At 51.6% G+C, this 16,968-nt stretch overlaps 1 protein-coding gene across 2 annotated transcripts in view; it reads right to left on the reverse strand.

Annotated features, from left to right (window-relative positions):
- Positions 1–2,302: 2,302 nt before the first annotated feature.
- Positions 2,303–16,968, reverse strand: part of CSNK2A2 (casein kinase 2 alpha 2) — a 41,219-nt gene continuing 26,553 nt past the window's right edge. The window contains exons 6-12 of one of the 2 annotated variants that reach the window (XM_056136651.1): positions 14,726–14,809; positions 13,687–13,797; positions 13,379–13,480; positions 12,803–12,903; positions 10,889–11,037; positions 8,029–8,122; positions 2,303–2,462 (exon numbers count right to left, since the gene is read on the reverse strand). In XM_056136651.1, coding sequence (XP_055992626.1) covers positions 8,046–8,122; positions 10,889–11,037; positions 12,803–12,903; positions 13,379–13,480; positions 13,687–13,797; positions 14,726–14,809 — 624 coding nt within the window. In that variant the 3' untranslated portion in view covers positions 2,303–2,462; positions 8,029–8,045. Of the gene's footprint in view, positions 2,463–7,326; positions 8,123–10,888; positions 11,038–12,802; positions 12,904–13,378; positions 13,481–13,686; positions 13,798–14,725; positions 14,810–16,968 lie in introns of those variants that run through there. The other variant, XM_056136650.1, reaches the window with a different exon arrangement.

Raw genomic sequence — 16,968 nt, forward strand, 5'->3', positions numbered from 1 at the left:
CAGGACCCCCAACTCTTGGGGCCCCTGCTCAGGTCTAAGTTTGAGTGCCTGGAAAGAAAGAGGGGCACCTTTCTTTTCACCTTCATTCAGAGTCTCAATTTGCTTCACTCTGTGCAGCCAGGCTTGGCATTCTGACCCCAAAGCAATTACTTAACCCCTCTGGCCTGCATGCTTTGGGGAGAAAGGGAAATGTTTAACAAGGACCCCTAATTCCCAGGGTTGTTTGGAAGACCAGGTGGATGTGACAGCCTCGGAACAAACTAGATGCTGCTGATCACTCAAGGCATCGAATCCCTTTCCATCAGCTAATGTGTTGAGAATAAAAACATTATTTTTGAAATAGGAACTCATGTAACCTTGTAATTTTGTGGACTATTAAAGTCCATTGCCAAAAATGATAGCACCAAATGTAGGCCAATCAAGCATGGCAGATTCTTCACATTGATATTTCATGCCATTGGTTATTTGGACACAGATCAGCGCCAATGACTTTCCAGTGCTCAGGGGTTACTCAAAAAGTGCTCATGAGGAAGGCAGTGGAAACAGTACAGTGGGGAGGGTGCTTGGCTTGCTACACGGCTGACCTGGGTTCAATCCCCAGCAGCCCACGTGGTCTCCCAAGCCCACCAGGAGTGATTCCTGAGCACAGATCCAGGAATAAGCCCTGAGCACTGCCAGGTGTGGCCTTGGGGCCAGAGTACTACTGCAGTGGGGAAGGCACTTGCCTTGCACATGGCTGACCAGGGTTTGATCCCTGGCACCCATTGTGATCTCCTGAGAACTGCTAGGAGTGATTCCTGAGCACAGAGCCAGGAGTACACTCTGAGCGTCATCAAGTTGGCAAACACACGCAAAAAGGAGACTTGTGAGATACTGGACACTGAAAACTGGCAAGTGCCATGTCCATCCAATCCTGTAGCACTGGGTAGGCCACAGGCCCTGACAAGCTGTGCTAGGGTGAACAGTCTCAGCTCCCAAGGCACTCGAGAGGATGAAAGGTAGCCCAAAGCGCACTGGGGCACTGCTGAAGCCCTAAACTTCTTTGCTCTGATTCCCACAATCTCCACAGTCCTGACTACTCAGGGTGAGCAGTTAGGACAGTTGTTTGGACTCGGACTTTTGTGAGGAATGAGTGGGTCCGCCCTTCACTTCTGCAGTCCACAGGCAGGGCCAGGCTGGGCAACCCATCTGGGGGAGAGGGCCCAGGGAGCTAGCCAAGGTTCTTTAACCTAAAAATGGGCCTTTTGGGGGTTGTTGTTCTGTGACCCTCTTTCCTATCTGAGCAGGCTGCGTTTCCTGTCAGGTCTGGTCCCAAGACCCCCAACCTCTTCTTTGCCTCAGGACCACAGACCCAATGGTACTCCGGGCTGCGATGCTCTTTCAGGGCTGGAAACTAGTAGAGTGGGTAAGACCCTCGCCTTGCATGAGGCTGACCCAGGTTCCATCCCTGGCACTGTATATGGTCTCTGAGCACCACGGGAGTGCTCCCTAAGCACAGAGCCGGAAGCTCAAAAATAAAACAAACAACAAAGCAAAAAGTAACATGCCCTCCCCCACTGCTCCCCTCCCCACCGCTCCAGGGGGTGGTGCAGGAACAGGGTTGGGAGGTGGGAGAAACAGGATAATTCCAGAGCGGAGAAAGCATCTCCCGGAATTACAGGTGGTATTTACTTGTCTGGCACGTAAGTCACGGTAGACACTCCCAACAGCTGTTGGGAAGAGGGGATCGAGAGAGGCCGACAGTTCAAGGCAGAACCAGGTGTCCCTGGCTCCCGAGTCAGCTGGATCTGTCAGTGGCTCTGCCCTAATGCTGACACAAGCCTGCCCCGGTCACACCCCCCCCACCCACCCACCCTGTGGTTCACCTGCTCCAGGGCCCACCTGCTCAGCAGCAGGGGCTCAGCAGCTCACACCTGGCATGAACCTGGAACTCATCCTCTGTGGCGAGTCTCCATGAACGGCCCCGTCCAGATGGAAAACTCTCTGTACGATTCTTTCAAAACCTTTTATTCAATAATATAGACTTTTAAAATGATGATGTGGGTCTGTGTGCCATGCCACGTGGCCCCGGTTCCCCCACTGTGGTCTGTGGCCAGCTCGTGAGCGAAGTCTGCCAGGGCGCCCAGAACCCCAGGATGCATGGAGGGGTGCAGGCGGGCTCGGGGTGGGGGTGGGGTTGAGTGCCACAGTCACCGGCCATTCTGCAGTCCCCTTCGCCTCTCCCGTGCTTTCTGGGCCAGAAGGACGTCAGCCGGAAGCCAAAGTGGTGGGAACCTTGGACACTCGTGAGGGAGGTGGGGTCTACGGCGGCAGGCTGCCCTCCAGCTGCTCTAGTCGGGGTCCGCCACGCCTGCCACCGTTTTGTGTCTGCGCACAGCACGTGATCTCTCTACACACATCTTAGGAGGCTCTGACTTGGCTCTTGTTCTGCTTATGGGAAAGTGGGAGGAGATGTAGCAGACCTGGAGAGAGACGGGAGGAGGGGAAAGACGGCGTTAATCAACGGGACCCCGGAGCAGGGGCCCTGGAGTGTGCGTGCCAGCAACGGCAGGGAGCCCGACCCGGGCCCTGGGGTGGGAACACAAGTGTGTGGCGCGCTTGCTATCACCTTTATGTCTCTGACTGCGCTCTCTCCCGTCCCCTTTGGGATCTCCAATCAACAGACCTGGTTCCCGGCATCACTGCCGGTGACAGAGGCCCTGCGTGCAGGACATGCCTCCCCAGGTCGTGGGATCCAGGCACGTGGACCTACACGCGACATTCCTGACTGCTGTGTGCAAGTGAGCTCCATGCGCAGACCTGACTCCAGCTGAGGCCTTGGAGCTAAGAACTGAGTGACTTCTTTTATTTGCAGAGCAAGGGAAAGGGAAGGGGCTGAGTCCACCGGTAAGACAAGCCCAAAGGGTGTTCAGAACCCCCCTCCCGCCCCACGGAAGCTGCTGTCTGCAGAGACCCGAACACGTTGGTTCCTTCTGTCTCCGCACGGCGACGTTGGGGAGATGCTGGTGGCTGTCCGAACATGTTAGCTCCTTCTTTGTCCTAGTACAGCGACATGGGGAGATGCAGTTCCTTGAAGCCGTCTCCGGGCACTTCACCCCGGAACCCTCGTGCCTCTTGGGAACCCTTTCTCTGGCCGAGGGGTCCACTGCTGGTACTTAAGGAAGGTTGCACCGGTGCCTAAGGAGGGACTGTTTACTTCTAAGCAAATCAGAAACTGGCATCAAGTGCCAGACTCCGCCGAGGGGTGGGGGGAGAATGCAGGCTCCTGCAAGGCACCCTCATCTGCACCCCTGCTGGTGTTGCAAGCAAGGAACGGTGGCGGGAGGGGAGGGGTGGAGCGAGATTTTCATAAAAGCATGACATGCTGCCACAGAGGCGAAACTTGTCCATAAAACAGGCCAGTTCCAAGAGGCAGGTCTGAGTGGTGCGATTCAGAAGGAAAAGCAACTCCTACCTCCGTCCCTTCCCGGGGCCCCCTGCCTGCTCTGCCTGCAGCCCCGCCAGACTCCATCTCTGTGCAGGCTTCTCCCTCGGCTTCCCCGATAGGAAGTCTACGTCAGGGCCTCAAGGCAGTGGCTGATCCCTCATTTGGAATGCCAGTGGGGACCACCAATTTTATGAAGACTGGAGTCCTCATAAAAGGGCAGCGCCACGGCCGTCACATGCGGTCATCTGGGAATACAGAGGCCGGCCAGGTTTGGCGTGGCTTCTGGGACAGGGGCTCCCACTGGGCGGCGGGGGCTAGGGTTTTGCAACCGGAGGAAAGGGTCAGCGGCAGAAGGGTCCTTGGAAGTTCAGCCAAGCTGTCCACTGGGTGTCCGATTTCTACCCCAACCTCTGGAATCACCATTTATAGCAAGAAAAGCCAGCGAGTGAAAAATGGTTAATTTATTGATTCAATGAAAGTTTTTTCTGTTTTTGAAAACAATCCCCAATACATGCGGTTCAGGATTTAGCATCACATTTGCAGCACATTGTCGAGTCTCGACACAAAGGTATGCGGCGCCCGCAGTCACCCCGCTTCCCCAGCCTCCGCGGCACCTGGCGGGCTCGCTCTCGGGACGCATGCACACAGCTTGCGCACGGCATCGATAATCGTCTTCTGATCTAGGTGTTTCCCCGCCACCGCTCCGCCCATCTCCACCCCGGGTTCCTTTACAGAGGCAGAACAGAATCCAGGCCGACAAGGTCCGTGCTCCCGCGGGCCCTGCGTCTGCTTTCGGAAGGGTTGAGTTTCCGTGGCTGTGACCGGTCAGCCAGCCACTCCTGTTGGCTTGCAGGAGGGATGACTGGCTTTTTCCTTGGGTGTTCACACAGTCGACACGGCTTTCTCGGCCCATCACTGAATCTGAACTGGCACTTAAAGGACCCGCCTAACTGGGTTCTCTGACATCCATTTCAATCTCTCTCTCTAAAAAAAAATGCTTCCAGTTTGTTGCTTGTGTCCCCAGAGTTTTGCTTCCATCCTCCTCAATGCGGCACGTGGGAGAACCTGGGTCATTTCCCTGAGTAGGCGCAGACCGAGACCACCAGCTCTCCGTGGGACTCAGCATCTGCTGTTAAGACACCACCTCCCCATCCTAACTGGCCAACCAGGGGCACGTCCACCCTGGGCCTTCCCGCAGCCTGGTCCCCCTCCAGATCTACCTTCGGACCGTTGTTATGGATTCCTTTCTAACAGCCCTGACTTTCAGCCCCCAAGGGTCACAAGCTCTTCGGTGGCCTGAGTCGATCTATCTTCCTTCTCTGCAGGGCAGGGGAAACTCGGGTCTCTGGAGCGTCTGTGAGGCGGTCCTGCTGGGGGGCGGGGGTGCCAGTGCCCCCGTTTCCAGCACTTCTTGGTGGGCAGAAGAACCCAGAGTGCTGGTTCTCACCAGCCGCTCGATGGCTGCTCTCACCCAGCCAGCTGCCCTGGGATGGGCCAGGCCAGGAGCAGACCAGCCGCAAAGACAGGCCTGGGCAACGCCTCACTTCCGCTCGCACTACAGGCCTTCTCGGCCGAAGCAAAGCCCCAGGGCGAGGTCCACCTGCGGCCGGCGAACCCTCATCTCTATTTGGCATAGGAAATCTCACCGGGACAGGTCTATGCCCTTACACACAGGCAGCACCTGAGATGATAGCGCAACACTACCCTGTTCCCCACAAGTTTTTTTGCTTTTCTTTAGGAAATAATTAAATCCTTATCGTAGGCACTTTAAAACCTGTTATAAGGTAATGGAGCAACAAAAAAGTCTAATGAAAATTGCTGAGATGAGTTTAAAGAGATACACTGACTGAAAAGGTGGTTGGGTGGGTAAATCTACCACAGTTTAAATAGGAGACTGGACTCGCACTACACACACACACACGTACACACTCTCTCTCATCCTGCTGTTGGAACTCTCTAAGTCTATCTCCTACTCTAAAAAATCTCAGGGAATCTAGGGACATCCGGATGGATACAAAAATGGTTTCAGGGCCAGGTAAGACTGACAAGGTCAGGTCTGGACACTCTTGGTCCGGGAAAGAGCAGTGAGATGCCGAGGGAGGGCGTCGAGACCCAGAACAGAGTAAGCACTTTGAATTCCATCGTGCGTCTAAGGCATGAAGGGAGGTAAGAAGCACGGGAGGTGGCAAGTTCACTGGATGCATAGAGAGGAAGAACGATCCGCGCGTCCAACCACAGGTACAGAGGCCAAAGTCAGGAGGGGTATCTGTGCTGGCCCCCTACTCATGATCAAAGGGAGATGGGCAGAAATAAACTGCCCGGTTCTTGCAGGTGCTTTTTCACTTTCGGGGGCCTCAAGGAAAATGGGGTTATTGCTTCGTCAAAACCTTCCTTTTGGCTCCCCCTGTCTGGTCCAGACAGGCCACTTACGGCAAAGGCGGGGAAAAGGCCAGAGTGACTGAGGGGAGAGGGAGGGGGCGGGTAAGACACATGCGGCACATCTCCCTGAGAGTGACCAGCAGCTCCATGGGCCCAGAAGGGCACGGTAGAAGGCTCTGAGAACCCCCAACATGCACGCACGCACGCGCACACACACACGCACACACACACACTCTCTCTCTCACACACACACACGGCTGCCTGACATACCCGTCGAGGGTCAGCTGAGAGAACGTGCCTTCCACTTTCAGGTAGAACACAGATATATATTATATCTAGAATGTGCAACATAGGCAGGTAGTATTGGTATGAGAATCATAACAGAATGCATTTCCTGGCTTTGGAATCTATTTTTCTTTTTTAAATAGCAACTCTTAGTAGAGAGTTTTATTTGCATTTTAAGTTCCCACCACCAAACGACAAAAATAGAAATCTACATCTTGAGATAGGACCTGCTACCAATACCAATATGATTTTATTGGAATATGGAATGTAAACAGATGTTTTCAAACAAACGCTCTAACCTTATGAAAGTGTATGGCATTATTAAATAGTTCCTAAAGAAACCCTAAAGTGTGATGTTGTGGGTACCTCCAAGCTCTAACCCAGGTCTGTGAGGGCCCCACAGCTGTGACATGGCATGGCTCTACAGCTGGGGGAGGGGACAACTCGCAAACCATGTTGGTGACCAGTCCCCAAAATAAAATGAACCCATTCAAAACCAAACAAAACACTGATCCCCCCACCCCCCACCCCAAACACCACTAGAAGGGCGGGGGAAAAAAGGTAATACCTAGCTTCCTTTGCTGGCTGAAGGTGGGCACATGGATCCCAGCCTGGACTCTCGCTCCAGGAGCCCCACTCCCCCCAAGGCCTCCCTCGCTAAGGTCTGTCCCCTGGGTGATGGGGGGCCCCAGGCAACTCCACTCCAGGTCCTGCGTGTGACAAAGCCTCAGCATCACCATCACATTCATGTCTGACCCCTCAGAGCGTCCAAAGGCCAGATGCCCCGCTCGCGGTGGGAGACGGTTTCTCGGGGGTGTAAGGACAGTCTGTTTGTCCCCGTCCCCCCCGCCCTCCCAGTTAAGTCTTTCCTGGATAAATTCTTCAAACAGGGTATTTTTCTCCCTCCCTCCCTGACCTGTCTGAAGACTGACTTTCCAGCTTGAGATATGGTCGAAAACAAAAAAAAGATTTTGTTTCAGAGTTGCATTAAAACAGGTGCACAGAGATGTGCTGGTAAGGGTTTCCTTACAAGGCTGTGTGCATACACACACACACACACACACACACACACACACACACATGTATGTATGTATGTATGTGTATACACAGACACACAAATCCCCAAAAAAATAAACCCAAAAACCTACACACACGCACACGCACACACACACACACACACACACACACAAAAACCCCAAGATTTTTATGGTTAGGCAAATCAACAAAGGCTACTGTGAGCTCAGAGTCAAGCACTTAGCATCGAGCTTCCGATGAGACAGTCGGACCTGCTGGTGACACCCCAAGGTTCCCGGTGAGGCCTCCTGACAGAAAGGGGACTCAGTGAGCATGACCGCAGTTTGCTCCTAAATAAATACACTTGGAAGAAAACTGCAGGGATGAGGTACATTTCCTAGAGAGCTCATGTCATAAAAAAATACATAAAACGTGAATTTGTAAAAGAGCTTAAAAAAAAAATACTGTCACTGTTTTAATATCTCCTTTTTTGTAAATGAGGCTGGTGTGTCAGTATTTCTGCTGACATTTTGCTAAAACTGGAGCCTGAATCTCAGCCCAGGAAACCCAGATCACAATGGAACAGACAGGAAGGCAGGTACTCGGAGCTTGTGGACTGAGCGGGCTGATCCCACAGTGGGGCCCTGGGGAAGAGCGGCGACCGCAACAGCTGCAAGCCTTGTCTCCCGCGCATTCCAAAGGGCACGTTCCCTCAGGTCTGACTAGGTGACCGGCGCGCTGCCAGGCAGCTGTGCCCTGCAGACTAGTACTGGGGAGGGTCTTTCTTTTTGACAGACTTTTAGGCCTTTACTCTTCTTTGCATTGAGAAGGAATGATAGAATCTCTTTTCAGCACACTGTGGTTTCCCTTCAAGGTTTGTGTTTGGTTGGTGGCTTTATTGGCAAGCATCAATGCCGCATTACCCGCCGCCTTCCAGTCTTCATCGGGCTGCCGTGAGGCCACTGGAAAGCACAGCGTTGTCTGCAGAAGGCTGGGACTGCTCCTTCACCACGGGGTCTGCAAGAGAGCGGGCGGCACGTCAGCGCTCGGGCTGCCCATGCAGGGACAGGACGGACAGAACTCACTGCCCCGAAAGCCAGACTCAGGACAAAGGACTCCCGGGAGTGGCTACCCCTGTTGACACATCTCAGGCAGAAGGCATGACTACAGGGCTCCTGGGCAGAGGGGCACAAACAAACTCGGTGACACTCTGCTCAAAGCCTCCCCTATGTTCCGAAGCATTCCTCCCCGATACCAGCATTCAACCCCACAATGTTGTCAAAAAGCAGGCACTCCGAAGGAGAAGACAAGTAAAAGAGCAGTTAGGAGATCTACTTAATTTATACAATAGCTGTCTTAAAAAATGTCAACAGGGGGGCTGGAGAGATAGCACAGTGGGTAGGGCGTTTGCCTTGCATGCGGCCGACCCAGGTTCGATTCCCAGCATCCCATATGGTCCCCTGAGCACCGCCAGGAGTAACTCCTGAGTGCAGAGCCAGGAGTAAACCCTGTGCATCGCCAGGTGTGACTCAAAAAGCAAAAAAAAAAAAAAAAAGTCAACAGATGGGTGCTATGTGTTTTGGAAAGAGGCAGCTCATTGGGGCAGGGAGAGTCGGGGAGGGCAGCTCCCTGCAATTCTGGGCCAAATGGGCTGGGGGTTCGCTGTGCACTCAGAAGGGTGGAGAATGCAGGTAGACCCTTGGCGAGGTGGGGCATTCCCTGGGCCACTCCAAGGTGCTCAAGGCCTCAGGGCCGCTTGTGATGATCCTCCGGGGGCCATCTGGGAGCAGGGACTGAAGCAGGGCTGGTTGCACGCAATGCCCCGTGACCCCAGCACTTCTCTCTGTTCTGAACATCAGCACTTGGGAGGAGGGGAAACCACACCTGTGCTCAGGAGACATACCTGGCGGGGACTACACGATTCAATTCGCACACTCCCAGGGTCAGAGCCTTAACCTTTGCACTGTCTCTCTGGCCCAACTTTTGTATTTTGTTTCTGGGTCACATCTGGTGATGCTCAGGGGTTACTCAAGAATTATTCCTGGTAGTGCCTGGGGTCCATATGGGATGCCGAGGATTAAACCCAGACTGGCTACGTGCAAGGCAAGCTCCCTATCTGCTGTGCTGTTTCTCCAACCCCACAACATCAGTATTTTTAATTTAATCTAACTCAGAGGGTGAAAAGGCCAGAAACTGTGAACAGGAGCCAGGGTTCTGGAGGTCTACTGTCTGCTAAAATAGATGGGCAAGGAGGACAGCCATGACTCTCAATGTGCTCTTCAGGCAAACTGCGTTCATCTGCGGAGGGGGAACGGAGAAGCGAGCACTCGGGTTGAGCAATGGGCATCCTGCACGCTTTCTTCCAGAGAAGGAACTAAAGCCAGTCATGGAAGCCCTTCTAGTCTCAGTTGACTCTAGGAGGGGACCAATCCCCTCATGGCTGTGAGAAACATGTCCGTGAGAGACACACTGATCAGAAGAACAACATGAACATACTCTACTTTTTTCCCTGGCTCTGCACTCAGGAATCACTCCTGGCAGTGCTCGGGGGACCATGAGATGCCAGGGATAGAACCCGGGTTGGCTGCATGCAAGGCAAGCATCCTAACCCCTGTGCTACCTTTCCAGACCCTCATATTTTTTTTTCCTTCGTATTATTATTTTTAAAAATTTTTATTAATGAAACACCATGAGGCACAGTTGCAGACTTACAGATTTTGTGCTTGGGTTTCAGTTATACAATGATCGAGTGCCCATCCCTCCACCAGTGCCCATTCTCCACCACCACTGATCCCAGTATCCCTCCCACCGCCATCCCCCCAGATAGATTTTAATGAGGCCTTTCCATACCCTCTTTCTTTTCTCAAATTCCTTGTAATATGCCACGTTCACTGTATTCCTTTTAATTACTTAGGATTTTTTTTGGGGGGGGGAGGTCAATGGATGGGGGAACTCCCTTTGATTAGGTTTCACATTAACGTATAAATCTGAAAACTGATTTTAAGTTTTTTCCCCTTGGAATTACTCTCCTCTAGGAAATGGGATGGAAGCCCGAGATTTTCTTTAGCTTTGGTGTGAAACAACATTTTAGTCAAGTCCAGCTTTCCACGCCCATGGGGGTACACAGCCTCCCCGTGCCAGCCCCGCCCCTGCCCCTCCCTCTGGCAACCATCATTCTTTCCATAGCGCTTCAGCGGCGTTTTTGTTGGGCTGTTTTGAACACTGATTTGCTGGGCTCTGCCAACTGAGGGTCACGGGGCATAACAAGCCGGCTGCAAGAGATCCACCGTGTGACCAAGCTGACAGTGCTGGGGATGAGGAGCAGGATCTGAGGAGCTCGAGAGAGAGCTCCGTGGGGTAGGCACAGGCCATGCTGGGGGGAGGCCCAGTATGACCCTGGGCACCACACTCTGAGCACTACCAGGCACGACACAGAAACTCCAAACAGAAAAACTGGGTTTACCAGGCTGCCCCTACAGCCTGGCACTGACGAGGGCAGATTGTAAGAGGGTTTGATCCAAATGCCAAGGATTCTCTTTCTCTCTCTCTTTTTGCTTTTTGGGTCACACCCAGCGTGTCACAGGGGTTAATCCTGGCTCTGCCCCCAGTAATCGCTCCTGGCAGTGCTCGGGGGACTAGATGGGATGCCGGGGATTGAACCCCGGTTGGCCGCGTGCAAGGCCCTCCCTGCTGTGCTATCCGGCCCCTCCTAGGACTCTCTTGACTGGTCTCAAGGATCATAGGTGGGCAGGGGTCCCCCGGCGCCAGCCCCTGAAGACTCACAGAAGTAGGGGTGCTCCATGGCCTCTTTTGCAGTCAGTCGCTGCTGATGGTCGTACCGCAGGAGTTTGTCCAGGAGGTCGAGGGCCTCGGGGCTCACAAGGTGTCTGTTCTCACTATGAATAAAGTTTTCCCAGCGTTTCCGCGAATGTCTGTGGAGACAGAGGTGGCCATCAGCATTTGAAGACAGGACTCAGGGATCTGCCCAATAGGGGTATAAGGTCAAAATAAATGGATTCTGAGCTTGTGAAACGGCACTGTCCCACCAGTCACAGTCACGCTGCCCCAGAACAAGGCAGTGTGTGTAGCAAGATTACTAAATCTGATGTATGTCTTGATATTTATGTCCTACTTATATTCACTTCTGGCTCTGCATTCAGGAATCACTCCTGGCTGTGGTCGGGGGACCATATGGGATGCCGGGGATTGAACCTGGGTCGGACACATGCAAGGCAAATGCCCTACCTGCTGTACTGTTGCTCCAGCCCCTGTCTGGATTACTTTTAATGCCTCACACTTGAAAGTTGATTTCAGATCGGGCAAAAGATAGGTACTTTCATTTCTGAACCTCGGAATCACCACAAGGGTGTTTGTCATCAGTTTTTTTTTTTTTGGGGGGGGGTGACACTTGGTGATACTCAGGGGTTACTCTTGATGGTGCTTGAGGGGTCATATAGGATGCTGGGGATCAAACCTGGGTTGGCAGTGTGCAAAGCCAACTCCCTAACCTGCTATAGCTTGCTCCAGCAAGGCAGGTAATTTTATATTAATTTTTTTTTTTTTTTTTTTTTGCTTTTTGGGTCACACCCGGTGATGCACAGGGTTTACTCCTGGCTCATGCACTCAGGAATTACTCCTGGCAGTGCTCAGGGGACCATATGGGATGCTGGGAACCGAACCTGGGTCGGCCGCGTGCAAGGCAAACGCCCTACCCGCTGTGCTATTGCTCCCGCCCCCCTACATTAAATTTTTGAGTGCCAGGGATTAAACCCAAGAACTCATATATATGAAATCTGTGCTCTACCACCAAGCTAAAATTCCTGGCCTTGCAACCGATTTTTACTGCAGATTTTATATATATGAAATGAGCGTCAGAAATGTGTAAGTCCATATAACAGTGTGAAAATACAAAAATAGCTTTGAAATTCTGGTGCTGAGACCAGAGAGAGAGCACAGAGTATGGCTTGCCCTACATGTGGCCAACCCGCATTTGCTCCCTGGCACCCCAAATGGTCCCAGAGTTAAGCCAGGACAGATCTCTGAATAAGTCCTGGCACCGTCGATCGTGGCCCCCAAACTAAATTGACCATACTGTCTAAGATTCCCTATGAAAGTAAGCATATATTATACCAGAATTATTTCTCTGTAACATTTACGATTTTATCTTTCTTTCTTTGTTGTGGTGCTGGGGATTAAACTCAGGGCCTTCAGTGTCAAGCCCAGTCTGCTGCTGAGATATCCGCTGGCCCTGAACGCCCACTCAAGACTGGCAAACAGGCCGTCTCTGAAGGCCGTGAAATGGTTAGAATACACATCTCAATAATGTCCAGATGACTTGAGAGTTTAAAAATACCCAGGAAAGAAAGCCAAAGAAACAGTATAATGGGTACTAGTGTTACACGTGCATGTACATTTCTTATATATATATATATGGATTTTTAACTGAAGTACTTGCCTTGCACATAGCCAACCCAGGTTCGATCCCCGAGCACAGAGCCAGCAGTAACCCCTGAGCACTCACTGCCAGGTATGGCCCCAAACCAAAAACCAAAACAAAGCAAAAAACAACCCAGGGAAAAAAAAGGGTATTTCACTTTTGGTGTAACTACAAGAAGGAAAGAATTTCAGACGCATTGAGCTAACCTTTCCATTTCCAAAAGGGGTAAGGTAAAACCCCCTTTCCTTCTCTTTACTTACTGTCCCAGGATATCGTTGAAGTGTGGATCTAGGTCTATGTGATATTTCTTCAGATAACCATACAGCTCATCTGTACCCAGAACCTTGGCAATGCGGACAAGCTGAAACACAAAACAAACTGACCAAATCACTGAGCACGGAACTCATGGCAAGTCTGAGAGGACACTGCACCAAAGAACGTGGCCTTCCAATCTCTTAACTCCAGGGCCCAGACAGAGTGCCGAGCCTGTGGCAGGTAGGCAGCAGATCCACGAGGCCAGGTTCTCAGCGATGCCCATTCCCAAATGGCCTTTGGAAGGGTAACATAACCCAGGATGCTAGTTCAAGTCGCTGATGGTAAGAGCCTCGCCGTCCAGTGACTAGAAGCTCATCTTCAATTAGACCAAGGAGCCCCTAGGCCGGCAAGCGTACGATCTCTGAGTCTGGGGAACTGGTAATAAATATCATTCTGTGAAATTCTTCTGAGGGCATCAGTGATGCACAGAGTGGCACAGGGACAGGGCCCCCGAGCAAGGGGCCGTTTTCTTGGCCTCTGCCCCCAAGTGAAGAGGTGGATGTCCTGCTGAGTCCACTCACCTGATCGTAGTTGTCCTGTCCATGGAAGAAGGGTTCCTTCCGGAAGATCATGCTGGCTAACATACAGCCCAGACTCCACATGTCCAAGCTGTAATCATACATCTGGGGAACAAGGACAGCGGCGTCAGAGGCGGCACACACGTGGCTCTGACACGTGGCCAGCGGTCCTGCGTGGGTACTTGTGGGACAGGATATAGACGGGGCGGGGGGGGGTGATACTACCCACATGGTCTTACAAAACACCGAAATAGGAAAAGTCCTAGATAAATAATGTGAAGTGCCGAAAGGTCTGTCCCGAGTGATTTTACCTGGTAGTCCACAAGGAGCTCTGGTCCCTTGAAGTATCGCGAGGCTACTCGGACATTATACTCCTGAGCAGGATGGTAGAACTCGGCCAGACCCCAGTCTATAAGTCGCAGCTGTACAGAGCACAGAAAATATGTAAAAGGAACATTTCCAGATTCCCCAGGCTTTAAAAAACTGCCCATGTACACACAAGTGTGTATACCTAAATATGTGTACTTTAACTAAGGCAATGTTGTAGATGCTCATGTCCTAAACAAGGTCACGTTAAATACTAACTGCCTGGTCACTTGAAAAGTGAGCAGGTGCCACTGGCTAATATATATAAGCTCTCAACAAGTGCATAATGTTGGAGCAAAGCACTTGAAATCTTCTCTCCCCTCCTCCACCCCCTAACATCATATTCAGAGTGATAAATCACTTTCTCTAGATCAAAAGAACTTAAGCTGTTCTGCTTCCGTAACACTTACTTGTGTAACCCATTCCCCAGCAATAATAGGTTTCAGGATAAGCTTGAGACATTAAATGAACGGTCCTGGGGACATATATACCCACTCCAGGATTAAAGCACAGCCCAAAACTTTTTATTAATCGAATAGTAGTTGCTTCATTTACTCTCCAATCAGAGACAACCAGAACGGAAAGTCAAAAATAGAAGGGATTCAAGTATGCTTTTTTTTTTTTTCAGCCTTTGAGTCACCCCCGCAGTGCTCGGCATTGCTCCCTGGTGGTTTGGGGATAAGGTGCCAGCGAGTGAACCCAGGCTTCCTGCAGCAAAGTCCCCATTTCTGTAGCTATCTTCCTGGCCTGAGTGTGTGTTTCAGGTCACGTAGGTTGGTCTGTGGATCATTAAGTAAAGAAGCAGAAACCAGCTGTACTATTTTTCTTGAGGTCCTCCAGGCAACAAACCACGCCCCAAACCAGCGTGCAGAGCCAGGGTCCACCATCTGCTCTCCCGCTACGGTGCTTATACAAAGTCAAAACCAACACTGGGGACGGGAGGCAGAGGGAGACATGGGGGCGGGGCGGAGGCAACACAGGTACCTTTTTCTGTTGGTGATCAATCATGACGTTGTGAGGTTTCACATCTCTGTGCATGATTCCCTTGCTGTGGCAATAATCCAGAGCCTGTTGGAGAAGCACAGAGGAAAGGAAGTAAGCCCTCTGTCCCCCTCAATGCAAGCAGCTTCTCGGAGTCTGTGACAGGCTGCTTCTGCCTCTTCCGCAATGGCAGCTTCCTGTCTGCAAGGCAGAAGGAGACCCCTCAGGGGGAGGCCCTCACTGTGAGAGAGCTGAGAAGGGCCACTAGACAATGTGGTTGCTTAAAGTGTTGGGGGCAAGTGGGGGGTCTGCACACAATACACTTCTCTCGACACTTCACTCCTACATGTAGCTGTTGGCAATTTATCCATCCCGACCAGACTCTGGCTAAGAGATCACTGTTCCACTGGTCTAGCTACATGCATTTAAAACCAGACCTGGAGTCACACCACTGTGGGCCCAGTGACAGGACACACGCAAGTCAGCGTGGATGTGAAGCGTGGCCTGGCGTGTGTGCAGATGCATCTTTCCACCTGGCTGGCTAGAGCAATAAACAACCCTACCATTTTCCTTAAAAACATTCCTTGAGTCAGGGTACCTTTGCGAATCATGGCTACATTGTTCCTCCAAGGGAAGAAATGTTTCCTAAGAGACAGCTGAGCACCTAGGATCCCCGCACCAGTACCAGGGATCAAAGCAGAGCCACACGCATGCAAGGCATGAACTCTGCCATTGAGTCTCGTGCTGGCCCCTGCAGCTCTGGTTTTACATTGTAAATCAAAGACTCTTGCTTGGTGAGAGTAAGGAGGTGTGCAAACCAGGAGCAGGATTTAGTCTCAGAATCTTTCCATGACTCCAAGAATTTCCCCTAAGCTCACCTGCAGTCGGCGATCCTCCCCTCCACCACATAGGTGCTCCCTGTCACTGCACTCACAAAACAGAAGGACACAAACGGAGGTCGCGCGCTTTCCAGCTCCTCTTTCCCCTGGCCCGAGGTTTCTGATCTCCTCGGTCCTGAGGCTTTCTTGCGAGCTGTGTTCCACTGTATGGATCTGCCAGCTGAAGGGCAGCTGGGGTTGTTTTTGTTCTTTAACTACTACAAATTGTGCTGCTCTAAAACTCGCCAACAAGTATCTGGGAGGCCCGAAGTTTTCGGTTCTCTGGGGAGATTACTAGGGGTGCAAGCACTGGGGAGGAATTTGATTTACATTAGACTTGTCTGTTTTCCGATCACACCCGCAGTGCTCAGGACTGACTCCTGATTCTGAGCTCAGGGGGTCACTCCCGCAGGTCCCAGGAAAACATAACTGAGTTCTGGGAATCGAACCGAAGGCCAGCTATATGCAAGGGAAGTTCCCACTGTACTATCTCTCCACTAAATTAAATTTTATTTATTTATAACTGTGGGGGAGCACTACCATGCTGTGTCAATCTGGGTGATGATCGTGCTCATATAAACCGTACTCTTAAGTTTGCTTGCTTCCTTTGTGTAAGCTCTACTTCAATTTCTTTGCTTTGTAACCGCTGCATTCAGATTCCAGTGGCTTCAGGCGGTACCTCCTGAAATCGGGGCTCCTGGGAGGAGACCCCCAAATCTGAGGCCAGAGCGGCTCTGAGACCAGCCTCGGGACACCTCAGCAGCCTCCAAGCACCCTCCATCTCAGTTTCTTTCACATGTTCAAGCAAATTAAATTATTCTCACTTGCTCATCTCTCTCCCCCTTCCTTCCAACAAACAGAAGACTCCTTAGCAAGCCTGGGCACTGCAATCACTTTGCCTGGTCTTTGCTCAAAGAAAGTAACAAGACATGGACTGGAATGTGAAAAAGCAGTGGCAATCAGATGCAGAGTCAGATGCTTTTACCAGGCCTGTGATCGAACTCTCCATGGGGTCACTGGTATGCTTTCACATGCTGGGGGAAATGATTTCCATGTTAGCCTCTCTGACCATTGGGCGTCTGACTTCAGTTCAAGTGTCATCTGGGGTTAAAGCCACATTAGCAGCAAAGTGAGCCGACAGCCGAGTAGCTTACTCCAGAAGGGAGAGAAGACTTCGACGTCAAAGCTGTCTCCAGGGCAGCCCAGGAGGTCCTCCACCTCGGGGACGTCCTTACCTGATCGAAGGACAACTGAGTCCAGTCACAAACTTTAGTAGCACAAAACCACAGACTCACGGGTGTGCTAGCCAAGCCCACAAAATGTTAATATTATTAGTAAAAACAAACAGAAAAAAAGATCAACAATTTT

Source organism: Sorex fumeus, unplaced genomic scaffold, assembly GCF_029834395.1.
Source record: "Sorex fumeus unplaced genomic scaffold, SorFum_2.1 ptg000122l, whole genome shotgun sequence".
In the NCBI taxonomy this organism is placed as follows: Eukaryota; Metazoa; Chordata; class Mammalia; order Eulipotyphla; family Soricidae; genus Sorex; species Sorex fumeus.